Below are 27,174 nucleotides of genomic sequence, written 5' to 3'. Positions count from 1 at the left end.
TTTCTCCTTCCCACCCCTAAGCCTCCCCCCACAAAAAAAAAAAAAACAGCAGAAAGAAGGAGAAAAGGAGAATGCAATGTCCAAGAAAAACATCACTACGAAACACACAAACAATGGATGCCATCTGACACAGCATGCAAGGACATGAGTACCTCACAACCCAAGTTTTATCAGTCTACACACAAACAAGGAACAGTGAAAACCTGGGAAACCACAGAGACCATCCGGAGTCTACAAAGTTTTCACCACGATAGGTGAGGGTAAAAAATTCCTCACTAGGTCAAAAACTTTGTAAATCTTATTTAAATACTTACCATTAAACTACTGGTTCCAGAAGGAATAGAGGTAGCAGAGTAGAAAAAAGAGGGAAAACCCAATCAATACTAAGAATAAAGAGTGGCAACACAATATTAACTCTAGGCACCCAGAATAAAATAGCAAACAAACATAAAATATGAGGTTAGGCAGCCAACTTTCTAGTAGTATTGAGAGGTGGGTTATCAATGCCCCCTTCTGCCTCTGATTCCTGTTTTGCGTATTATTTGGACACAGAGCTACTTAACAGCTATTCCAAAAAGCAGACTCGGGAAGGCAAAAAAGTAGAGTCGGTAATTTCTATTATGGCCAACAAGTCAATATGCAACTTAAATTACTAAGGGAACCAAGAAACCTTTTCTTACTTAAATGGTATTGTACAGCAACTGGACTACCCAGTATTTTAGGAAAACCACCTATCTTTATCCAAAATATATCTACACAACTAAAATAGCTGTTCAGCATTTCAGTGAATTTAAAATAGATGGTCTTATTATTTGCTGGTATGGTTGATATCTAACCATTATCCTGAACAAATGAAAGGTTACAACACCTAATCACCTGACTTATATGCATCTAATGCCATAAAAGATTGAATTTTACTCTTCATGGCTTTGTTTCAATGGCTTTTACTGTTTTCAGTATTTCACGTATCTTTTACTTACTGCTGGCTTTCATATCCACCATTTACAGCAACTTGTAGATAGGAGAATTTATTATTTTGATAATTTGGATGTTAGCTCACATTTGCAGAGCACTTTGCCAAGCAATTTGCTAAATGCTACATTACTTCATCTAATCTTCAAAACCACTACATAAAGTAGGTACTATTATTATCACTTTAATATTGAGGAAATAGAGGCTTAGAGAATTTAAATGATTAGGCCAAAGTCACAAAGGTCCAACTACACATCCAAAAACCACTATACTGTACAGAGAGTAATAAATAAGCAACTTAGAATAATACCTTCACAATGTTTCAATCTTATTTTCTTACTCCTGTGCCTAAAATATGTATTACAGATAAATGTAGCATGAATCAAGACTTAAGGTAAATTTCCCAATTCATTGATATTCTAGAGTACTAGAACATAAAGACACCAAATATACAAGTAGGAAATAATTAAAACAACAACACTTTAATCTTACAAAAAGTCCAATTCTAGTCAAGTTAAAATACTAGAGAAGCAATGTTTCTTAGTGTTAACTGGTCAACCTCATTTATAACTGCTGTGAGAATTAAATCACACACACACACAAACATTTCCACGCTAAAAAGAAAGGAAACGTATATTCCTTCTTGCTACAAGGAACTCAATAAATGAAACTAATGGCTTACAAGAAAGATCAATTCTGCTTGGCTGTTTGTTATGAAAAAAGATTTTTCAACTATACCTTTAAATAACAATGTTTTAAAAGACTAGGAGAACAAATTTACAAAAATACAGTGTATGTTCAAGTAAAAGCTAAATAAAAGAAGGCATCTTTCTTTAAGCTTAAGATATTTTTAAAAACATTTGAGTAAAACTAGTGTATAGCTAGTTCTAATAGCTATAGTTCTACTAGCTAACAGTATATAGCTAGTTCCAAGAGCTCCCCATTTCCCTAAGAACAATTAAAGCTTTACACAAAAGATTGAAAAGCACAAAACTTCAGAAAGTAAGTACATTTACAGAGACGAAAGGCAATCTGTATCGCAAACAGCAAAACGTTATACCCAGTGGTATTCCGGTAGATGTTTAACAACTGCTCTCCAGAGGAAAAAAAAAAATCTTGATTTTTAGTATTTGCTGATTTCCGTGGTATAAATCGTCTACATCTGATTTCAAGCTCCCAAACTGCCATCACTGAACAGAGAACTGAGAGAGGAGCAGTGGCACACTGTCACATAGTATTTCCACCATACAGATATGGTAAATGTTAATAATCTCAAGAACACAGATAACAGTAAAATGCAATAAGACAACCAGGAAGTGACTGATGAATTTTGAGTATTTGTTACCTTTGCTTTAAATATAATTTATTTAATTGTGAGTTTATATAATTTAATTTTAATGATGGTTGCCAAAATCCTGAATTTAACAATCAACTCCAGGAAGAGCTGGTTCCAGCACACCATTGGCATACAGTTCCCTTTTTAATTCACTCCAGTCCTTTGTTTATTTCCTTCTTTTTGCTATTACACTTTCCTGTTAAGCCAGGAAGAAAGCTGGAATATTTTAATCAATCAGCTCTCTCAACTACTTCTTCTAAGCCTCTGTGAATGTCCCCGAAGTCCACCTATTCTCGCAGTTCAGCTAAGCAAGGCCTACCCCCATGCCCCTAAAACATAAGAGACTGATAACATTCATTCACATTTTTCTCCAGTCCTCAACCACAGAAAAATAAAAGGAACGGCCAGTTGCATTTGCTGCAAAAATACCTCCCCCAACTTATTCCTTCAACGTGACAGTTTTTGCCTGACATAAGCTGTTTTAACATTTCTTAAAAGATCAGAATCATTTACATTTACACCAGTACCATTTACAATCCATATCACCTGCAATGGTATGTTATTACTTTACTTTCTGCCAATCTGATAGGCATAAAGTGCTACTGAATTACTACTTTAGTTTGTATTTTCCTAGAAAGCAATCTGGCAAAATCTACGGAAGTTAATCATACAGAATGCTGTTCCAGGAATATAGCAGAATAGGTACTCAGACCAACCCTCCCAATAGAAACAACTCAAAGTCCAGGATTTAAAGGAAAAACAATCTTAAAAACATTAATGAGCTGGCAAGAAAACTACAAATTCTTAGGCCAGAAAATGAGAGAAGGCTGGAAACCCAAACGAGTAAGGTAGGTAAACAATAGCAGGAGGCTTCTGCCTGGAGCTAGCATGTCCCAAAAGGCCTATGATTTCACTGTTAGGGTAAATTAGAAATACCCCTCCTCTCTCCTTACCACCACCTCCCAAGCAACTTCAACAAAAATCTAGTGAACCCTGATACTGGGTGGGGAGGGGGTGGAAAAACCACCACTGAGAATTTGGAACCACAAAGAGAGCTCCTGCTGCTTTTGCTGTCTTAATTTATAATTCCTAGGTGGTCTAAAAATCCTAAGCTGAAATTCTCACACTTGAGCACGTGTCAGAATCACCTGGATGGCCTATTTAAGCACAGACCCCTGCTGCCCACACCCCCTCCAAGTTTTTAGCAGGTCTGGCGTGGGCCCAATAATCTGCATGACAAGTTTCCAGGTGACGCTGATATTGCTGGTCTGGGACCACATTTTGCTAGGCCCACTAATGTAGAGAGATCCCCAGGCTCCTGGAAGAAGCAAACGTTTTATGACAAGGGTGGCAATGCAGATCGGAGGATTCACAAACGGTGCCAGGACAAATGGGTATCCACACGGGTATCCAAAAATTGGACCCTTACCTTACATTATATACAAAAATCAATTCCTGGAGGATTAAAGTCTTAATATAAAAGGCAAAACTATAACACTTTAAGACTCAGGAGAAGGGAAGAGTTTAAAAAACAGGAAAAGACTGATAAATGTGACATTAAACAAATGACTTCTGTTCATCAAAAGTCTCCATCAGAAATGACATGTCTGGAATTTGCTTTAAAATATTTCAGGAAAAGAGGAGGGGTTAGAGATAGATAAAGTACGGCAACAATCTTGATAAATGTTGAACCTGAGTGATGACAGTTTATTATACTATTTTTCTCAACCTTTGTATATTTTTCCCTTCACTCTTATACAGCATTAAGCTGGGAGAAGAAATTTGGAACTTATGTAACTGACGAAAAAGTAGAATACAGAATATACAAAGAACAGCTCTACGGGTACAGAATGGTTTTAAGGGTATCAGTTGTTTACACTTGTGATCACGTGACTGACTGACAACTGTGGCTCGGTGCCACTGCCCAGCATCACAAGAGTATTGTACCACATATCGCTACCCGGGAAAAGATCAAAATTCGAAGTATGGTTTCCATTGAATGCTTATTGCTTTCGCATCATCGTAAAGTCAAAAAATCATAAGTCAAACCATCGTAAATTGGGGACATTTTGGACAAAGTATTCTGGGCACTAGAATAAATAATACTCCAATTGGTATCATCTATAAAGAGCCCTAGGTGGTCAGTTTATAAAGTGCAGAATAAGTCACGTACTGCACTAGGGGAACTTTTTCCAAGATGTATGCTCCCATTCGTGCTTCTCATGTGGTAATGTGCATACAAATCACCTGGGCATTTTTAAAACACAGATTCTGTTTCAGTAAGTCTGGAGTAGAGCCTGAGATTCTGCATTTCTTAAAAAACTCCCAAGTGAAGGTAACATCATTGTTCCACAGACTGTACATTTATTAGCAAGGTGATAAGCACTTGGAATGTGCCAGGCTCTGTACGAGGCACTTTTGCAATTATATCATTTAATCCTATTACAACCTTTTGAGGTAGGTTTAATCATTTCCATCTAGAGACGACTAAATAAAAGCTCACAGGAAAGCAGAAAAATACTGACAAGAGAAGGGAAATAATGCCCCTTGGCTAATTTAGTTAATGAACGCCCCCTTTCCATGATAAACACAATTATTTCCTATTTTGAAGATACCTTCTTTCAGCAGGAAAACACTAATTGTAATCTATCCTAAGAGTTCTATGAGTTTATATCTCAAGGCAAAATGGGATTGCGAATCACATAACAAAGGGAACACAAGGTGTGGTTCCTGGACCGACCAGGAGCAGCAGCAATACCTAAAACGCATTAGAAATGCAAATTCTCAGCCCTCATCCCAAACTTACTGAATCAAAAACTCTGAGGGTGGGGGTGATGCTTACACCCACTAATATTTGAGAGCCAGAGAATATCAACAAAGGATTAATGAAAAAAAAGAGTCAAGTTATTATGAAATTAATTTGGGAAATGCTGAATTAAAATGAGTTGACCAGGTTTCTTTCTTTATTACAGAACTTTAATAGGTTACAAACTTGCTCGGCTACAGAACTCCTCCTTTCAGGAGAATCTTACGGAACCAGTGTTCAACAGGATTAAACTTTCAATGATGCTGTCCAAAGTAGATTTTGCTCCTTTAGGCCTGAGGGCTAAGGATACACACCTAGAGTCAACAGACTTGAGTATGAATCTGAGCTCTCAAAGTATGAGTAACAGTAGTACAAGAGTAGTAACATAAGAGTAGTAACAATGATGACACCACTACCAGTTCTTTTCTGTTTATAAAAGCTAGACAGGTATTACTATAGAAAATATATGCCAATATATAAGAAAAAAATAGCATCGCAGTATTCCTACCAGACGGAGATAACTGATTTTTAGTGTATGGATATTACCTTCTGGTCTTTTTTACTTTATGTACACATATACACACTAATTTGGTAACAAAATTACCAAAACACAATCCATACTACTTTTATATTATAATCATTTGTTTCCAAGCTATCTATCCACTAGACTATGTGCTTCTTGAGGACAAAAGTGTTTTTCACCTTTGCATTCCCAGTACCAGAAAGCCTACCTAGCTAATGCAGCAGGCACTGAATATGTTTTGACTGAGTGAATAAGTAAAGCAACAAAGAAAAATCAGATACACAGACTATGCATGATAATAAAAGAACAATTCAAGGTTCCTTCAGGCTCAATTTTAAAGCCAGCTAAAACACAAAAGAATATCTAAGCCTTGTGCTGCTTTTGCTTGTAAAAGTCCACTATCACATTTTCATATATAGTACAAGGAATATTTTTCTCTAGTCTTTGCTACATATAACACTACTTTTTAAAAAAGTCTTAAGACATCAACTAATGTGGATACATAGCAAGAGCAAGAATAAGGTCAATGGAGTGGTAGACAATTTGGTCCTCAACAGATCTCAACTTTCTGTGGAGTAAGTTTGTTGGATTTCTCGAATTCCTCTAGAGCTCCTGACTCTCAGACAGAAGACTGCTTTCAGAACACCAAGGAATGATGCTGACAGAACTCGTTCACCACTCCCTCTGAAAAAAGTGAAACCACCGCCTTCTCGGAACAGCTCGCCCCTTTCAAAAGTACCACATGACTCCCTTTAATGCACTAGCCTACAAGAGGACACTTCTCTAGGCTGCTGACCTAGTCATTTGTTCTTATACAGTAAACTTAATTACCTTTTTGGAGTTTGTAATCATGGCATTTGCCTGCACTAGTTTATTCAAATCCAAGACATGGACATGCTTTAAATAAAAAATAAAAGCCTCATTATTCTTTAGTCTATCTTGGAAATTAAAGCCCAAGAAAATGAAAGATGAAGGTCATAAAGCTAGTTTTACTGACCCAAAGTAGAACTTGTTCTCACCATACTCCGGGACCCTTCCAAAAATATTTAATATATGAAAAGTGAATGCAGCTAACTACACCCCAGACTGCTTTGAGGAATTTTAGTCAAGCCCGTTTAGTAGCTTTTTAAAAATACTCTCCTCCATAGATACTAAAGGAATCTCCAGGCTGAAGTTCTGTCATCCTAGTCACCTTTCTCAATCCATGCAGCTTGATATGAAAGGCTATAAAAGATGGGCAGATCCTTCTCTCCTCTTCTCATCTTTGGTGAACACGGATCCATATTCAAGACTTGGTTCCTTCTGTCTCATTGTCACAACAGTCACAGAACTCCCTTTTCTGGTTCCTCTTGCATAAGGCTGGAACTTCTTTTAGGTCCAGCTGTTATTTTGGATTACAGTTGAGTTGTACACAAAACTTAATATGATCTTTGACTCATTTATACTTCCTAGACTCACATATGAAAACAAAATACGTACTATAGGCAGAAAGAAAATATGTCCAGCCATTGTCTACTTAATTTTTAAAAAGATTTAGACTATACCAAAAACAATAAATTCCCAACTCTTGAATCTTTGTTCAACCAATTCTCCACATTCCTCGGACAAGTGAAATTTCTCCCATACTTGGAAATAGTGATACTAAAATACAATTCCCTGAACTTTGTCCTTTTCCTGAGAATTGACAATTAGTGGTACAAATAAATCAACCACTATATCTCACTTGGCTATAGTGAATGCTATCTAAAACATATAATCATCCAAAAACTTTGCCAATCAGATAAATTAAAATTAAAGAATGGATCAAGTATGGATGAATTTAAGCATTAATTTTTAAATTAAGTCTATCTTTTGAGATATTTACACACTCAAGCCTTGTACTATACATCCATCATTAGTTAAACACTTTGGGTACTCTTAGCTCTGGTGTCCACCCATTAGAGTACACTGTTACTGTACAGTAACTGATTGAGGAAGCAGTGGCATGAAGGAGACAGAGCACGGAAAACGGGAGTGGCAAGAAAGAATTTCACTACCCTTCCCAATGTCTCCCTCCCTTTTCTAACTTACTATACAATTACCCCAAACCCTCAACACGAAAGAGTACATGTTGTATGACTCCACTTATATGAAGCTCAAGAACAAGCAAAACTAATCTATGATGACAGAAACAGGTCATATTAATCAGCCTCGTGGAAATAGGGTGGGAATGACTCGGAAGGAGCATAAGGGAACTTTTCGGAGTGAAAAAACTGTTCTCTATTTTGATAGTGTGTTGGTTACACAGTGTATTGTCAAATGTATTTGTCAAAACTCTTCAAACTGGTCCATTTAGGATCTGTGCCTTCTGACGTATGCAAATTAATCCTAAATTTTAAAAAAAGAAAAAAGTAGTTGTTTTCTTTCCACAAAGAGGTCAGTTCCCAATGATGATAAAATTAGAGAAGGCTCAGGAAAAAAATTAAAATAATTTTTTTAAAAAATTGAGGAAAAAACATGACAATTACCCAGCTTGACGAAACAGGGTCCATGTTTGTTACATTCAGCACCTAGCATATATCAGAAGCTTAAAAATTTGTTGTATACATAAAATTTCAAATATAAAACAACTATACAAAAACATCAGAACTGTACCAAAAAAATTAAGAATTTAATTACACATGAAAAAAATTCATAGACCAATGGTTCTTAATCAATGTAGGGGATATATCTCTTTGAGAATATGATGAAAACTATAGATTATTCCTCTAGAAAACTGAACATTAAACCACAAAATTTTGTACATAATTTCAAAAGCTTTATGGACCACCTGAATTTTATCCATAAATTCCTCAGGGACCTACTGACTGTAAGTGAAGAACCTCTTTCTATAACTAGATTTGATTTTAATATTAAATTTAATATGAATAAAAATAACAATTCAGACAACTCTGCTCTGAATTGTTCAAGAGACCACACCAGATGATCATTGCATTTTTTCTTTGTTGGTTTTAATTCTACTAGTCCACTCATTTTTATTGTTTCATAGAAGATTTGAAAAATACTCACTTAACAATCTTTTAGATAAAGAATTCCTTATAGAACTTTCTTTTAGGTACAACAGCTAGTAGCTAGTTAAAGTTTACTTAAAATACTATTTTTACAGTTTCATCTCAATCATTTTTCTTTCTCTCCTATTGATAACTCATTAATATAACCAAAAATACTGCATTTCCTTTAAACAACAAGATATTCAAGAGTTATCATAGTGTGGTAGGCAGAATAATGGCCTTCCAAAGATGTCTTCAGCCTAATCTCTGGAACCACGTTAGGTTACATGACAAAGTGGAATTAAAGTTGGAGATAGACTTAAGGTTGCTAATCACTGATCTTAAAATAGGGAGATTATCCTAGATTATCTGGGTAGGCCAACCTAATCACAAGGGTCCTTAACTAGTGGAAGAGTGAGGCAGAAGAGTGAAAACCAGAGAGATGGCAGTGTAAGAAAGACTCGGCCCAGTGTTGCTGGCTTTCAATCTGGAGGAAGGAGTCATAAGCCTAGAAATTCAGGTGGTGTCTAGAAGCTGGAAAAGTCAAGGAAACAGGTTCTCCCTTAGAAGCTCCAGAAGCAGCCTACCAACACCTTGATTTTAGCCCAGTGAAACTCATTTTGTACCTCTGACCTCCATAACTATAAGATAATAAATTTGAGTGGTTTTAAGTCACTACATTTGTGGTCATTTGTTGGAGCATCCATAAGAAACTAATACACATGGAGAAATGACAGAAAGCACTGAATTGATGCAGAGTCATTATGACTTACACCACTTAAAAGCCAAATCTCTTAACATCTCAGAGCCTCAGTTTTCTCATTTATAAAATGGGGAAATTATGTTCTCTGCCTCTGGCAAAGTGTTACTTGAAGATATAGAGTACGTAAATATGCTTTTATAAACTATCTACACATGTGAGGTAGTAATATTATTACACAAGATTAATATGAACAAGATTACATTCATGCTGGTATATTAAGATATATTCAATACATATACATATACAACTAAGAGTTCCAGAGACAAAGTTCCATGAATATTTATTGAAGCTATTTATATCTTTCTCAGTTTTATGCCAAAAATATCAGCATCTAAATTTCTAAAAAATTTCTTCAATGGTAAAATTTTAAATAGTAAGAACTAAGTCTTTTACTACATACTTCTATATTCCATAAAGAACACCCCACACAGCAATTTTATTATAAAGATACTATACATATAATAAATTATTATAATAGAGAATTTAATATTTACAGAATTATGTCACTTGGAGTTATGGTCAATTCTAAATCATCTTTAATAAAACAGAAGAGGGATGATCTGAATAAATACCATCCAAAAAATTTAAGAATTTTTTTGTGTGTCAGGAAGATTAGCTTGAGCTAACATCCTGCTGCCAATCCTCCTCTTTTTGCTAAGCAAGATTGGCTCTGGGCTAACATCCGTGCCCATCTTCCTCTACTTTATATGGGATGCCACCACAGCATGGCTCGACAAGCAAGTGCATCGGTCCGCGCCTGGGATCCAAACCTGCGAACCCCGGGCTGCTGAAGTGGAACACAGGAACTTAACTACTACGCCACTGGGCCGGCACCCCATAGAATTTTTTTTTTTTAATTAGTTATTACCTTTGGACTTCTCCCATCATACTGCCATAATAAATATTCTCCTCTTCTTCCTACTCTGCATTACTCTTCAAGATTTCAACTGTTCCAAAAAATGGAAAAGAGACAGACAGGAACCTATATAATTTAAATCCCTATGAAATCAGATATCTGAAATAGCTAAAAATCACAAAAAAATCTTGCCATTAATAAAGGCCCTTTCTTCTTCATCTTTAGTAAGCAATATTAAGTACCATTTTAATAATTTAAATTCAAAACCCTGCACCGTTAGAATTGACACAATATAATTCATAACAATTTAATCTTACAAGTGAATAATCTGGGAGGAAATATTTAAAACATATAAACAACCAAAGACTAATCTGTTGAATATATAATGAACTACAAATCAATATAAAATAGATGAACAACCCAACAAAAAAAAAAGGGCAAAGTCACTGAGTAGGCAATTAAAAAAAGAAATATACATGGCTAATACTAAACACGTGGAAAAATGCTCATTTTCACTAGCAATCAGGAAATACAAATCAAAATTTTTCATCAAGTGAAATGGAGGAAAACAAGAATAACATCTAATACCAGCAAAGTTACAGAAAATTTAGTATTATCATATAATGGTGCAGAATAGATTAGTAACTCCTTCGGGGGGGAGTTTCAATATCTATTAAAAATTAAAGTGTGTATACCATTGAACCAGAAAATTCTACTTCTAGGAATCTGTTGTATAATAAAGAATTTGTCTGGTCTTTGTTCCTGGGTTCCCGGCATACCTCTAATACCCTTGGAATTTCACAAACAATAAGAGTGTCTTCATTATTCATGAGCCCCTGGGATCATATCTGACTTTTGGTTAATGAGATGATTCAGAATGAGGGCTAGTCACCAGAAAGAACAACCATGTGAGTAAAGGGTTGGGTGGCTTTGAGCTAAGCAAACCTCTAAGGAGTATAGGGATTTGAAGATTGAGTTCAATCATGCAGCCAATTTTTAATCAATCATGCCTATGTAAAAAAACCCAAATACAAAGTCTGGACACCTAGGCTCAGAGGAGTTTCCTAGTTCAGGAGGGTGTGCCAGGAGGGTGACACAGCCTGATTCCACAAGAAGGCAGAGAAGCAGCGCATTTAGGATCCTCTCAGACCTCACATTGTATCTCTTCATTTGGCTGGTCCTAATTAATATATATCCTTTATAATAACACTGTAATTCCAAGTATAGCATTTTCCTGAGTTCTACGAGTTGTTCTAGTGAATTATCAAACCTGAGGGGTGGTGGAAACCCCACAAATTTGTATCAGTTGATCAGAAATGCAGGAGGTCTGGGCTCCCCCAAAGTGTGGGTGACATTTTAAGTGACGGCAGGCTTCTCAGGACCATGCCCTTAAACCTGTGGAGTCTGACACTAATTCCAGATGGTTGGTGTCATAATAGTATCTATCTGAGAAAAATCTCTACATATGTACATACTTATCAAGGTGTTTATTACAACACTGGAAAAGTGAAAAAGTGTAAACATCCTAATTTCTTACCAATGGAAGAACACTTAAATAAACTACAGTACATGAATACTATGAACAGTAAGTATGCAGCAGTTAAACCGCCTAATAAACACACTAAAGAGAAAAAAGCAGATTTTAGAAGAATATAGTATGACCACATTCTTGACAATAACAGCCTCCATCACAAAATCACAAACAAAATGAAACTGTTTTTCTCTGTACTTGTAAACGTGTAAATAAATTTATTAAAAAATTAGGAAGTATATATATAAAAAATGATAATAGTGACATCTGGGGAGAGATTGGGATCAGCAAAGGAGGACTAAAAGTGACTTTCATTTTATCTGAATTGTTTAAATTTCATAGAAATGCAAACATATTTCTTCTGCAATTATAAAAAGAGGACTTTCAGTTAAAGACAACTGCCTGAACACACTTACCAGCCTCTGCTCAGTCCAAACATCCTACCAAAATCATTAAAAATGTGTTTTTTTCCCAAGGGAATAAGCCTATAAAAGGACAGAGAAAATGAAAAAAAGCAATACAACTAGACTATGAAAAGAAAATAAATGAGTGATGACTTCCATTGCAGAACTAGGCGAGCAGAGAAGCAACTGATTTACACCTGGCACAAGAACTGATAGGCACGAGAAGAGGACTAACAAGAGAGAGACTTACTGCAAGTCCATGTAAGACGCAGTTAGAGCTCCCCAGTTGTCCTGACTTCGAGCAACTAAGCAACTGCTCCTCCCCAACCCTGCATTAGACTAGAGCTTTGTGATCCGGAAAGGGAAAGGTTTCTGGACTTGGGAACAATACAAATAGCTAATGCCAGAGGTACCTACTGATGGTGAACATGAAGATTTAATGAAAGTACCTTACTGAGTGCTAAGACTCCCAACTTTCTTCTCACTCTGCTCCTAGAACACTGGTATAAAAAAGTATGTCCTCGGCAAGAAAAGAGAAAAGCCTTTCTGGAAAAATGACCAGCCCAAGAGAAAAAGACAATAATTTAGTATTCCTAACAAAAGGGCACAGTCAGATGACCTTACATGCACAGACAGCTTCCGATTAGCTTTTTATTACCTTATTTTTAAAGTCTGAGTAACCTGCCAAAGATCACCAAACATTTGAAGAAAGAACCTAATGAAAGACTGAAGCCAAACAAAGAGAAAAGGCAATGGGGAAGAAACTGAGTAATCAGAAAGGGGAAAAAGCATATGCATACACATATACACACACATAAATACATATCATTAGTCTTCTTAGCAAAAGATACTGTACCCACAAAATAAGAACAGAATGTAGAAAAAAATTCACAATAAAAAAAAAATCTTGGAAATTAAAAATGATTATAGAAACAAACAAAAATCAACTAAAGCATTAGACAAAGTTGGAGAAAAAAAAATCCCTGCCAAAAAAAAAAGAAAAAAAGCAAAAAGATAAAAAAAAAAAAAAAAAAGAGAGCGAGACAAAAAAAATAAAGCAAAGGATCACTCTAAGTGTCCAACACTAAAATAATGAGAAAAGAAAATGGTAGAGGAAATAATCACAGAAATAATTCAAAAAAACTACCTAATATAAAAAACAAGAGTTAGCAGACTGCAAGGGCCTGCCCAATAAGCAGTGCAATGGATGAACACAGAACCATCCCAAGACATATAATGATGAAACTTTCTAACCCTAGGGTAAAAGAAGATCCTAAAAGCTCAGGGTGGGTGAAAGAGAAGTTTCATACAGAGGATCAAAAACCAGAAGGACATCAATGCACTCAACTGCAACACCCAGAAGCCAGAAAGCAACAGAGCAACACATTTAAAATACTGAGGGAAAATAATTTCCAACCTAGAATTCTATGTCAAGCCAAACTATTAACCGAGAGTAAGGGCAGAAATAAAATATTTTCTTTCAGACACTGAAGTCTCCATCTCTTTTACTTTACACACATTCCTTCTCAGTAAGACACAGGAGATTGTGTTCCACTAAAAACAACAGAGTACCACATGAAGAAAGAAAAGACATGAGACCAAGGAACTAGGAGATTTAACCTGAAAGGCAAATGGAATCCCCAGGATGATAATGAACAGAGAACTCACCCGATAACTAAATCAGAATAGAGTGGGTCAGAAGACCCTGGGAGAGACTTTAACAAGAATATCAAATTCACAGAATATGTGGTTTATCAACAAACTGAGAGGAGATTTATACAACTGAGGGAGGGTTTGTGGACTACACACAAAACTAAACAAATTTTAAAAAATACAAAATTGTGCAGGGAAAGAAAAGCAGCCAACTATGAACAGGACACTGCATTAGTAGAACAAAGTTAATTAGGTTCCATATGCTTTACAACTAAGATACAAAATAAATAACACTTAAAATATAAGTGCACATAGTTCATCTAACTTCTGATTCTCATCTCCAAATAACAAAGGAAATTATCTACCCCATACACTTCTTATGAGACTCAAGTTAGTGCTTGTGAAATCACTTTCTTAACCCATAAACTACTATACAAAAGCAATGGTACTGGTTCAATATTTAAAGACACAAAAAGTGGTCTATAAGATTAAATATTCTCCATGTTTTTTTTTTTAAAGAAACTAATGGCATTCCTCTGAAGAACTTAATATGGCAAGATGATGGAAAAAGTGGACAATGAGAGTTAATAAGGAACTAAGATTTCAAGGTGACCAGATGTGCTGTTTTTGAAGAAGTGCTACGACAGAAAGGATATCTGGAGAATTTCAAATCAAGACCTTAGAGCTCCCAGATTGGAGCATGCCAAAGCACCAGCAAAGCAGTGATGCGCTTTATCAAATGCCAAGTCATCCAGGTTGCATAAGATGCAGTAAATCATACAACAACTATAAAAATGCTAAGTTATTCAGATTCTGCCCTGGAGAAGTAGCACACACTTAACAAAGACTGACCTGCCTTAACTCCTCACCAACCACCCCCTCAACCATCTCCAACCACTCACAAAACATATTCAGACTGATTAAGAATATTTTGCAGCACATTCAAATGGTTATAAAAGAAGAGCTATTAAGGACAGCAAAGTTTCATTTCTAAGACAATTTTATGATTATCCCTATTTGTAGAGTTCACACTATACCTATTTTCTTTGGTTCAAAAATTCAGTTTACATATATTTACGCAAATGAAAAGATAACATATCACTTCTTTCTGGAACAACGTTTTTATATATGATTTAAAGAAACAATAATTTTGGTGATCAACAATCTTAAATACATTTTGAAGAACACTGAATATTTACAAAGATTTGCCATATGACTAGCACAGTAAATGTGTTATAAAGCTTAATTCAAAAATTCAGGGGAGATTCTTGGAAATAGAAGACATTACAAAAATAATAATAAAAACCTAAAATTAAATTTTGGATTATTTTTGCAAAATCTGAGAAGTTGAGAAAAGTACATGGTCTTCCTGAAGGGAGTGAGAATACAGAGTGGGATATGAGTTTTCATTTTTGATGGAGAGGTTCAAATGTTAGTTAAAAATATAAAGGTATAATGTACCTTATGTAGATTACTTGAATCCTCACAATACTCAAAAGCATGTATTATTTTTATCCTGATTTTAGATATAGAAAACTAAGGTACAGAGGCGTTAAGTAATTTGCTTAAGGTCACACAGCGTGGAGGGACTCAACCCAGACAGGCTGACTTGAAGACCCAAGCTCTTCCCCATAATAACAGAATACAGCCTGCACATACAGAGCATTCCATCTCCTTCTCTTCAGTGATTGATTTATGAATAGGCACATGACTTAAATTGGGCTAATCAGAGGCCTTCTGCTGGATGTAAAGGGAAATACTCCCTTCAGGCCTCTCAGATCACTTGTGGATGGAAGTAAGGGTGAGCCTGCAGGCCATGAGCTTAAAGAAGACCTATATACAATAGAAGAGGATAAAACCAGGTAAGAAGCAAAAGGAGACCAGGTGATGTGGGTGTGGGCACACACACAGAATTGCTAAATTTCAGGTCCAGGGACTCTGATTTCTGCACTTGTTCCTTCAATTCTGTGAGCTACCCTAGGATCCTTGCTAATAATTTGAGACAATATATTGTTTTTCTACTTAACACTATTTGAGTTGTGTTGCTATCATATGCAACTGAAAAGGTCTGAAAATCTCTGACCACAATGCAATACTTCCAGTTAATACTAGAAATAACAAAAGGGTAGCAAGAACAACAGTAAATTTACCACCTAAAAATGTTAAATCCACACTTTAAAATAACTCCCAGGTAAAAGAAAAAAAATCTAAATGTAGTTAACAAAATTATTCCTAATAGAGTTGATTTAAAAAGAAAAAAGTGGGGACCGTCCTGGTGGCGTAGCAGTTAAGTGCGTGTGCTCTGCTGCGGCAGCCCGGGGTTCAGATAATGGGCACACATGACGCGCCGCTTGTCAGGCCACGCTGTGGTGGCGTCCCATATAAAGTAGAGGAAGATGGGCACAGATGTTAGCCCAGGGCCAGTCTTCCTCAGCAAAAAGAGGAGGATTGGTAACAGATGTTAGCTTAGGGCTAATCCTCCTCACACACACACACAAAAAAGTGTACTTAATGACTGAAAATACTAAGTATCTAAAGCTCTGGGAAGTGACTATAGGTACTGAGGAGTAATCACAGCCTTAAATGCTTTTATCATTAAAAAAGAATAAATGAAAAATAAATGAACTAAGAAGCTAGGACAAAGAACAAAATTAACTTTAAAAAATGAGAAAGAAACTAACAGATAAGAGCAGAACTAATGAAATAAAAACCAATAATAAAAATAGTAAAATTTATTGTTCAAACCAAGAGCTGGCTCTTTGAAACAAATCACATTAATAACCCATTTGTATATATGGTTTCCTTTTTTCTCAGCTCACATGTATACCAATAGGATAAATTAATGAACTATCATAGACTAATCACAATTCAAACAAAAATTAGGATATACAGGATGGTCAGAATTTATTAAATTCAAATGATGGAATGTACTTATTCTTTTTTGATATACTAAATATCTTTATTGTAAAACAAGAGCACTGAATAATGATTCTGATTATTCATCAAAATGCATCTACCAATCTATACTTATAAGTATCAAAAATCTCACTTGAGTTTTCAGGGGGAGAAAAAAAAGTTTTAGATAATCCTAAACATTATACCTTGCTTGAAGAAGTTGCCCTTTCCAAAGGGCAATTCGACAATAAAGATCAAATGCCTTGAATGAATGCGTCTCTTTGGTTCTAACGATCCCACATCTTTGATCAATTTCTAAGAACTGGAAAACGGTAAAAATCTGCATACCAGGATTTTGACAGCAATGGTATATTAACAGTACCAAACTGAAAACAAACTATATAAATCCTGACTCCTCTTTCACTCTCACTCCTCCACATCTAATCTAGCTGGCCTCGACTTCAAATAACCAGACACCCAGAATCTGGCCACTGCTCACCACCTCCAGTGCCACCACCCTGGTCCAAGCCACTGTTATCTTCTGCCTAGAAGATATCTTCTGCCTAGATTTTTGCCTCCTTGCTTGACTCTTGCCCTCCAGAGTCTACTCTCACACAGCGGCAGAAAAATCCTTTAAAAGCCCAAGTCAGGTTATGTCAATCTTCTACTCAAAAAACTCTCAAATGCCTCCCCATCTCTCAATAAAAACAAAAGTCAAAAAACCAGGTCAATGGATACAAGACATTTTATGATTCTGCCCCACCCCACTCCTCTCTGCTCTCATCTTCTACAACCCTCTGCACTCCAACTACACTGGTTTCACAGTGTTCCCAGAACACATCAGATACATTCATTACAGCCAGACCTTAGGGCCTTGGTGGTTACTGTTCCTTCTGCCTGGGTATGCTTTCACCCTAGAAATCCTCATGGTTTGCTCCCTCAGTCTCTGCTTGAATGTCACCTTATCAGTGAGGTTATCCCTAAAACCCTATTTAAAATAGGGACACGCCTCCACCCCACAGTCTCTATCCACTGTTCCACTCCTTTTTTCTCCATCACTTTCAAAACCCTCTGACACTATATATTTTACTTGTTTGTTTACTGTCTCCCCCAAGTAGAATATAAGGCCCACAAAAGCAGGGATATGCATCTTATTTCTTCACTACTGTATCCTTAGGACATGGCAAAGTAGATCCTCATTAAACATTTATTGAGTGAATTTTGGAACACTGGGCAGTCATTAAAAATCATGTGATAAAAAAATTTAATGAGATGGAAGAAACTGATGAAGTGGAAAAAGCATGTTACCAAAGAATAGGTAACCCATGGATCAAAGAATAAAATCGCAAGGGAAATTAGAAGATATTTCTAACTGAATGTTAACAAAAACACTTCAAAATTTGTGTGATTCAGCTAAAGCAATTCTTGGAGGAGAAATTGTAGCTTTAAAATCTTATATTAGAACACCAGAATGGTTTAAAATCAAAAGAATATATACAATTAACGTTCCAAATTTTATATCCAAAACAAACATATATATACAAAAAAACAGACATGAACATTTTATTCTGGTTATTTCTGGTGGTAAGATTACAAGTGATTTGCAATTTCTTATATGCGCTCTTCTGTGTTTTCTATATTTTAGTTTTCTCTAATGAATATGTATTGTTTTTATAATAAAAGAAATTTAAACAACTTCTTTTCCTTGTGGTTCAGTTCTAATTGCTGGCCTCCTACTCTGCCTGTCTCTCAAAATTCTTGCTCCCGAGGATTCCATGCTTGCTCCTCCTCAATTTACATCCAACCCTTGGTAATTTTATCCACTTTCTGGCTTCATTTATAATCTGCAAATTGACGATTTCTCAATTTTTTGTAACGTCCTAAATTAGAAACTTCTATTTCCAATTGCTTAAAGGATACTTCTCTAGATGGAAATTCTATAGCCATTCAAATTTTAAAAGGCCTAAAAGAACTCATCATCATTTCCTAAAACTTGTTCTTTCCTTCTTTATTTTTAATATTGGTTAATGACATCACTATGCACCCAGGTTCTCAATCCTATCAGTTTTACCTTAGAAATCTCAATCAAATCCAACTTTTCCTCTCCCTCACCAATGCCATGATTTCATTTAGGCATCTTCCACCAATTACATTCTAAGAGTCCTAGCTTATCTTCTTGCTACCACTCTCCCCTCCTAATGAGCAATTTAATCATGATCAGGGCTACTGTATGCAGCTTCAAAGGCTGAGCACTGCACTGCTCAGGAAGACTGTCATCCATACAAACTATGATTGTAATGGTGCACTCTGGCCTGATCATGATACTACCCCACTTTAAAACTTGGTGGGATAAAACATACCTACAGCACTATAAAATCCTGCAATAACTGGTCCAATCCTATTTTTCTAGCTTCATGTTGTTATTCTTCCTTACACCCTACAATTCAGGCACATTTAACTTTCCAGTATGCCCTATCAAAATCGAAGGCTTGTGGATTCTTCTTTAGTCTGTAGTGTCCTCCTTGCACAAAACTTCTAAATCCTTCAAAACACAGTTCAAGTGTTACCTTCCTCTGTGAAGTATTCTATAGCTGCCCTCCTCACAATGCATTTTGTTAACAGTCCTATTATAGCATTTGTTACAGTATATAACAATCTCAAATTCAACTGATAGCTAAGCAAGAACAGGAAGAAGCCCCATGTTTGTACCCCAGACAACTACAATGCCCAGCTCCTAAAAGGGGCTCAAATTCATATTTACTAAGGCTACACTTACCACATAACTATTACAACATTTTCAAAGTAAATAAAATACGAGTTTAAAAATGTTAGAACAGTTGCATATTTAGCTGGTCAACCAAAGTCTATAATCAATGTGGCAGACAGACTTGACGTTGGCCACATGTATTCCCTGCCTCCTGATATTTACACCTTTCTGTCATTCCCTCCCCTTGAGTGTGAGCAGGACCTGTGACCTGCTTCTAACCAATGGAATGCAACAAAGGCCATGGGTGGTATGTGATTACATGTATATATTTATATAACAGTGTGGCACCAGCCCACCTTGCTTGAGTCTCTCCTTTGCTGGCTTTGAAGAAGCAAGCCGCCATTAGCTTAACAACCATGAAGAAATAAATTCTACCAACAACCTGAGGGAATGAGGAAGCTTGGAAGCACGGAAACAAACCATTCCCCAGCTGAGGCTCCAGATAACAACCCAGTCCTGGCCAACACCTTGATTGCAGTCTTGCAGAGGACCCAAGCTAAGGTGCACCCAGACTCCTAACCCATAGAAACTCGGAGATAATAAATATATGTCGTTTTAGGCAGCTAAATTTGTAGTAATTTGTTAATAAGCAGCACAGAAAACTAATACACTCAGAACCTAAAGTATTTGTGAACCCTTTGTTCACACAAAGGGCATATTTTCCCCAATTTCTAAACACTTAAATAAGTGTAGAACTTAATTGATTAATTAATACCACTCAAGTACATGCAAAACCAAAACATTTAGGAAGTATTTTGCTACATAAAGCAGTTCCTATACTTCTTTTTTTACCCATTCACTAATACATCCAATTGTACATATACCCAGTATATGTAATAAATATATTAAGGCAATTCTCCTTATAAACACAAGATAAATAATAAACATGAAAAAAGCTGGTACCTAATTAATGGTATCAGTAACCAGAAAATAAATAAGAACATACTTACTGGTTACCTGGCCAAGGAACTATCTGTTTATTAGCTGTCTGTTAGTGAAACAACAGAACTCTTAACTAGCTTTGCAACCAGCAAAGCATCAAGAGTACTGAGGTCAGGCAGCTCTCCTATCAGAGGATGTCCGGTGCCAACACAAACCACTCCTCCCTACAGCCCACCTTCCATCTTGCAGTCAAGAGAACTTTGAAAATATTCCCAAAGCAGAAACTTCCATGACAGCGTCCACACTTCAGCATAACAAAGCATACAACACAAGGTATCTCCTACAGTGTTTAAAGATATATGAGATTACAAGTGAGAAACATTAACCACCAGAGTTCTTGTTTTTTGAGGGGGTAACAGGGGTGGTGGTTAGAAATGTCATTTTTCTTAGGAAGAAGCAGGTATTTCTCTTCTGCCACAGCCCATAAAAATCTTCAATTGGATAAAAGAACATTCAGGAATAGGAAGTAGATTAATCACAATACCCCAAATTCAAACATTTTGGCACTAGATACTGGTAAGAAGTAATGACTGAGAACAACTGAATAAAGGAGATAATGGAGATAATCTAACACCTTAAAAACCCACATATGTCTTGAAGATTAAGAGAAATAAATCTGCCTAGAAATACAGATTTTATTTAACATATTCAGTTTTAAGAGATAACCCACACTCCTTCAATATAAGGAAGCATGTTTCCTAAGTAACAGGAGGCACCTGAATTACAATCAGACTACTGAAATACTCATGAACACAACACACCCAAACAAACTCAAGCCTGTTAGGCGGAGGCCAAAAGCAAGCCGGTACCACCGGTTGGGTTAATTGTCTAGATTAATTCACTTTACATTTTCACTTCCAGACTCAAGGATATATTATAAGAGAAGCCCATATGATTTCTCTAGACATAATCTCCATTCCCTGGTATATTTTTATAGTCCAATTTACCTCCCCCATCCCTGTTGGATCATTAAAGACTATTTTACCACCCATAATAATTGATTTTATGAACATTAGCAACTTGACAGTGGAAAAAATATAGACATAAAATACAGCCAAAAAAATGCTAAGATACCACTAAAGCTTTTAAATATTAGACTATACCTCTAAAGACCGGTTTTAAAACAAAAGTGATAGACAAGGGAAGGCTTTTGTTCACTTTAATAGTATTAAACTCAGCAGTCGGGAAACGAATAACAAAAACAAGAAAAACCTATTTCACCTAAAAACTCCTGTATTATAATCATCTTCTGATAGCCAATAACTCAGTTCTAGGAAATTCTAGAAAGCTTCTGGAAACTGAAATATCTAGATTAAGCACCTCTCTTCTGGTTCTCTCTCTAGAGACTTAAGTAAGAGTGTATATAGCCAAAATACATGTCCAAAGACAGCAAAACATAAAGACCAACAGAGAAAACCTCATCCAATTAGGTAATTCATTATGATGAACTAGTAACAATTCAACTTGCTAGACTCCTAAATTTAAAAAAAAAAAAAAAAGGTACTGTTTAGGTTTTCCTTTTCTATAAATTACACAACAGCCCACAAGAGAATGATAATTTTGAATCTTAGCACCATATTTTCTTATTAGGAGATATTAATAGTACAAACATCAATTAACATAAGTTTTACAAAATTACACTAAGAACTGTCCACTAATTCAGAAATATTCCTTTTCTCAATTTTCAGATGGAGTTATTTTATATATGCCCAAACATTTATACAGTTTGTAACTGAATAAACACATTAATACCATAATACATACCAAAAAATTACGTCAATGTGAAGTATAACGAAGCCTAATTTTTAAAATAATAAGATTCATCATCTGGCTCCCTAAATCTCATGCTTCTATGAGAAACACGCTTCTATTAAGTTTCCCTGATGACACTATTCACTGAAATATAGGTAAAAACCTCCTTAAAGCAAATGCCACTAGAAAGATGAATGTTTACCTAAGGGTATTCCATCTCCCTGTCTCAACTAGTACTTGTTCCCATCATATAATAGGAACAGGTAATTTCTCTGATTCCCTTCCAGTCCTTCTCAACTGGGGCTCCTCATCTGAACCAGCAAACACAAATTATTTGACTGACTGTTTTCTCAAATTTCCCAAGAATGATACATAACAACAATCATTCTAAAAGCATAGGAGAAAAAAGTTAATTAATTGTTAAAAGTTAATTGCATACGATACCCTAGGACATTAGGGGTCCATTCTCTACAGAGGCCAGGTTAAGAAAGGTGGCCCAAGTTCCTCAACGTCACTGCACTGCTAGTAGGCCCCAATCATCCTAACTCCAAAAGCACTAAAAGAACTAAGTGCACAAATCTAGGAACTTAGATACAGGATAAATGCTTTACTTCTCCAACTTTCAGCAACTAGATCATTTGCTAATTTACTATGAATTAACAGCATGGGTGTTAACTATTTGCCCCCTGGTCTGAGTGGAACATATTTATTTTAAGAAAATAAACCCATCCAGACACATTGTTGGTTAAAGGAAATTATCAGCCCTTAAACAAAAATGAGTAAATAGTAATCAGTATATTAAAGAAATAAGAGCTATTAATTTTACAAGTCTTTTCCTATTCCTCCTTAAGCAAGCTTTGAAATATAAATATCTTTTGATGATCATAACTGCTAAGTGCAAATTTTCATTTTAAAAAGATAAATATTTTTTAAAACCAGCTTATCCTTTATTCTTGCACTAATCTCCCATTCTCAAGAAACAGTCTTTGGTTATTCCTCCATGTGGAGACTACAGCACCTTCAACTGTGTTAATTAGGATCAAATCACAGTAAGGACAGCACTAGTTCTTTTTCCCAAAAACAAAAGATTTTTTTTCCAATGGCCCAATTTTAAGAAACATGAATATTTTTGTTTATGTAGCAAAAATTACTTTATAACAAGTAATTAAAGTAAGGTAGTTAAAGAGTTGTTCTATATCGAACATGCAAAGCAATACTAAAAAGATGGAAAAACTAAACACGACATTCCCATTTTTAATTTATGCTAACGTGAATGCTGATAGTACAGAACATCACGACAGATAAATTACATTATTGAACATTCCACTTTACCAACTCCCTATTCAAATTTTTCACATTTAGAAACATGAGAGGAAGGGGCACAAAAATGGAGGGGATGGAGTTTTCACTGTTCATCCGTGCTCCATTGTGAATCTATGTAACATCACGATACAAAATGCAATGACATGGGAATGTTTATCTTCTACAGTCAACATCTCTAACTAGATTTAACTTCTGTTTCTTTGCATGAACAGGGAAGGGAGAGCGGTCTTGATTCATTTACTATTAACTGTTTTGGGGTAAAGAAGATCACCATAAAACATAACTGAAGAGGTCGAGTTCATTTTCCCAGATCAAGCGCACCCTCCCTCCTGTTTCTACATAAAAAAACAACATTTTGCTATTAAAAATTTCCATTTTTCACAAGTGACTTCTCCTAAACTCTGGCCAACGCTGCTTTTCAAAAGCACCCAGGCTTTTACTGCATCTTGTAGGCAGGGTTGTGATAATTATTAGTTTCTCTCCTTAACAGACTGTTTTCAACTTTTTAAACGCTCTGTCCAAATTAAGCAGGACTCACATTAACCATTATCTAAAGTAGTAGTTTACCGGGGGTTAAAAATACACTTGTCATTAACACATTCATCCAATTAAACTGTAGGCAGAACGTGGGACTATTCACACAAACTTAAAAATTACAGTTTTATATTAACAGTCAGTCCAAAGCAGTTAACTACCTCTTTTTTCAAATACCTGCGTTCGCTCGGGACCCTGTGACTTTTGGCCTTTAAAAACCTCTCACCACTCGAGTCCCCAGATAGAACGCCATTCAGCAACGGGTCTTCTCCTGACTTCCTGATACTAAAAGCCACAAGCACGAGGGCTGTTGCGTCTGTTTTAAAACAATATCTACTCCATTCCCTTCACGGGGGAAATAAGGGCTTTCTCTACTGGGGAACCGCTATGGGGCGAGGGTGCACACCGTGTTTTTGGAAAAAATCAAACACGGGGGTCTATGCGGGAGCGGCGATTTTCCTCCCCGGAGGGGCGGCCGCGCCGGGCCGCGCGGCAAAGCCCTGGCGGTCGAGCTGAAGGAGACAAGGAGAAGGGTAGACGCCGCCGCGGCCCACGTGCCGCCCGCAGAGGGCAGGGACCGAGGAAGGGGGGAGGGAGGGGACCGTACCTCCGAACATGTGCGGCGAGAGGTGAGCTGGTAAGGAGCCGATCACCAGGCGCGGCCCACCGGGGCCCCCGCCCGCCGGCCGGTCCCTGCCGCCGCCGCCGTCCTCGGGGCTGCTGTGGACCGAGTCCTGCGAGCCATACGGGCCGCTGCTGCTGTTGGGGATGTTGAAGGAGGACTGCGCGCCGCGGGCCCCCGACGCCACGCTCCCCACGGCCCCGCCGAGGGAGCGGCTGCGCGGGGCCGCCGAGGCCGCCGCGGCGCCGCCCGAGGCGCTGGGCTGGTGCGCGCCCGGCACCTGAGCCGGAAACCTCCCCGCGGCCGCGGCCCGCGCCACGCCGCCGCCGCCCGCGGTCCCATTGGCCCCGCCGCTGCTGCTGGAAGGTAGATCCGAGCCCGAGTACGCGCGGGTGCGGCCGTTAGCCGCGGCCGGGCCGCTCTGCTTGGCGCCCATGTCCGCCCTGCCCCGGGCCGGGCCCGCGCGCAGAACCCGGAGCGCCGGGAGGGCGGGAGCGAGCGCGGGAGCGAGAGGGCAGGGCCGAGGCGCCGCTGCCGGCCCAGAGAGACGCCCGCACGTCCAGGGCCACCACCCGGCGCCCCGAGGGGCGGTCGGCGCCCGGCGCGCTCTCCTTCTCGGGGGCGGTGGCGATGCCGGTGGCCTGACGGGGGGCGCGGGAGACGACGCGAAGCGGAGAAGAAGGAGGCTCGCTGGCTCTGGCGGGAGGGGCGGCTCAGGTGGCTGCGCGGCGGCCGCTGGTTTCGGTTCTGGCGCGCCGCGACGGGCCGCTGCCGCTCTCTGCCGCCGCCGCCGCCGCCGCGCTCTGCGCCCCGGGTCTCGGCACCGCCTCCTCCCGGGCGGCCGCTGCTACCGCCGCCATCCTCCTGCTCCCACGGCGGCTCGCGGGTGAGTGGGAGGCGCCCGCCCAGGCTCCGCCGGGGCCACCTTCCCTCCTCCCCCAGCCACCCAGCTGTTATTAACGGAGAAAGAGGAAAAACGGGCGGCGCGTGAGGGGAGGACGGAGGGGGGAGGGAGGGGCGGCGCGCGCTTCCCGGCAACCGTTACCGCGACCCCCCCCCGCAAAGGAGGGGCCGCGGGTGGGGGGCGGTGTCTGGGCCGCGAAGGTGGGGGTGCCCAGGAGGGGAGGAGGCTCCCCGGCCCTCACGCCGGAAGGCCGAGGAGCAGCACGGCTGCAGGGTGCGCTGAGGCCCATGTGTTTGGGTCGCGCGCGGTGACCCCGCCCTCGCCCCTCGCGCCGCCTGGCGGATTGGCTCCCGCTGGCCTGGCCCCGCCTCCCCCAGCCGCGGCCTTCCCGCCCCGGCCCCGCCTCGCCAAGGTACCGCGGTGTGGTAGGTGCTGCCACCCGCGGACTCGGTGATGGACTGGTCGCTGGCCGCGCCCTCCCCTCCAGGGCGCGCCCCCCCTCCACTTCGGGGCCTAAGCCGATTGGAGGGACGGAAGCCCCTCGGGGCGCCAACCAGAAGGCAGCCCCTCCTCCCGCACGTGGCTGTCAGACACTGGAGAAGACCGTGTCCCTTAACCTTTTCCAGTCTGGGACTGAGCATGGCTGTGTCCTGTGTCCGAGCCATTCCGATTGGGTGGGTGTTAACCTCCTCGATGGTGATGCTCAGAGTGTGTCTTTTAAATAAACCAGAAGGTCAGCAATACTGATGATAAAAGACTGAGAAGAGCGAAAACAAAAGAAATAACCAAGAAGGCAGAAGCCAGCTTGATCTGAATTAGACCTATTCCATAAAACACCCCAACCATGGAGGAAGGGCAGAGTTGGAAGAACTAGAGATAATCCAGCCTGACCTTCAGTTGTAGGGCAAAAACTGTGGTGCAGAGAAAGCTACACCGAATTTAGGAGACCTGGGGTCTAGGTCTGGGACCAAAACTAAATTACATGTAGTGAACAAATTATTCTACCTTTTTGGACTTTAGTTTCATTACCTGTAATGTTTGTATTAAATCCCTAGGGCACCTGCAGCTTTAAAATCCTATAATTTCTCTCAAATGGAATTGAATAAAATTCTCCTCAGTCCATTCTTAACTGTAATGTAGTATCTTGCTGGCAGAGCATGGTCTGGATATCCGGTGGACAGCCTACTCTGACCCTCGTGTTTTGAAAATACCTAAAGTGTCTTCTATGTGAAAATAATGGCAACTGGTGGTTTTTGTACCATCTACAGAAATAAAATCTTTGTCTTTTTTTCCGTATTTGGAATGAGTCATTTATGTAATGACTCTTTTCATCACTCTTGCAAGTGTGAGAATCAAGTTTTTAAACAGAGAAGTGAAGAATATATGTGTAGATGTAGATATGTATTGTGTGTATGTATATATATCATATATATCAAAAAAATATATAAGATATATATTTATATATCTGGGAATGGGAAAACAAAGCTACTCAATGCAAATCTAAAATTGTTTCATCCTGTGTTATGAGCTTACTGAAACCAATGCTTACTTGGTAAGCAGAG

General features: G+C 38.6%; 1 protein-coding gene across 2 annotated transcripts in view; it reads right to left on the bottom strand.

The window, feature by feature from the left end:
• Positions 1–25,827, bottom strand: part of ZNRF2 (zinc and ring finger 2) — an 86,180-nt gene extending 60,353 nt beyond the window's left edge. Inside the window, exon 1 of one of the 2 annotated variants that reach the window (XM_058527688.1) lies at positions 24,694–25,827. In XM_058527688.1, coding sequence (XP_058383671.1) covers positions 24,694–25,144 — 451 coding nt within the window. In that variant the 5' untranslated portion in view covers positions 25,145–25,827. The remainder of the gene's footprint in view (positions 1–24,693) is intronic. The other variant, XM_058527681.1, reaches the window with a different exon arrangement.
• Between the last annotated feature and the right edge of the window lie 1,347 nt (positions 25,828–27,174).

This window comes from Diceros bicornis, chromosome 3 (assembly GCF_020826845.1).
Source record: "Diceros bicornis minor isolate mBicDic1 chromosome 3, mDicBic1.mat.cur, whole genome shotgun sequence".
In the NCBI taxonomy this organism is placed as follows: domain Eukaryota; kingdom Metazoa; phylum Chordata; class Mammalia; order Perissodactyla; family Rhinocerotidae; genus Diceros; species Diceros bicornis.
This window is presented reverse-complemented; position numbering and strand designations above follow the sequence as displayed.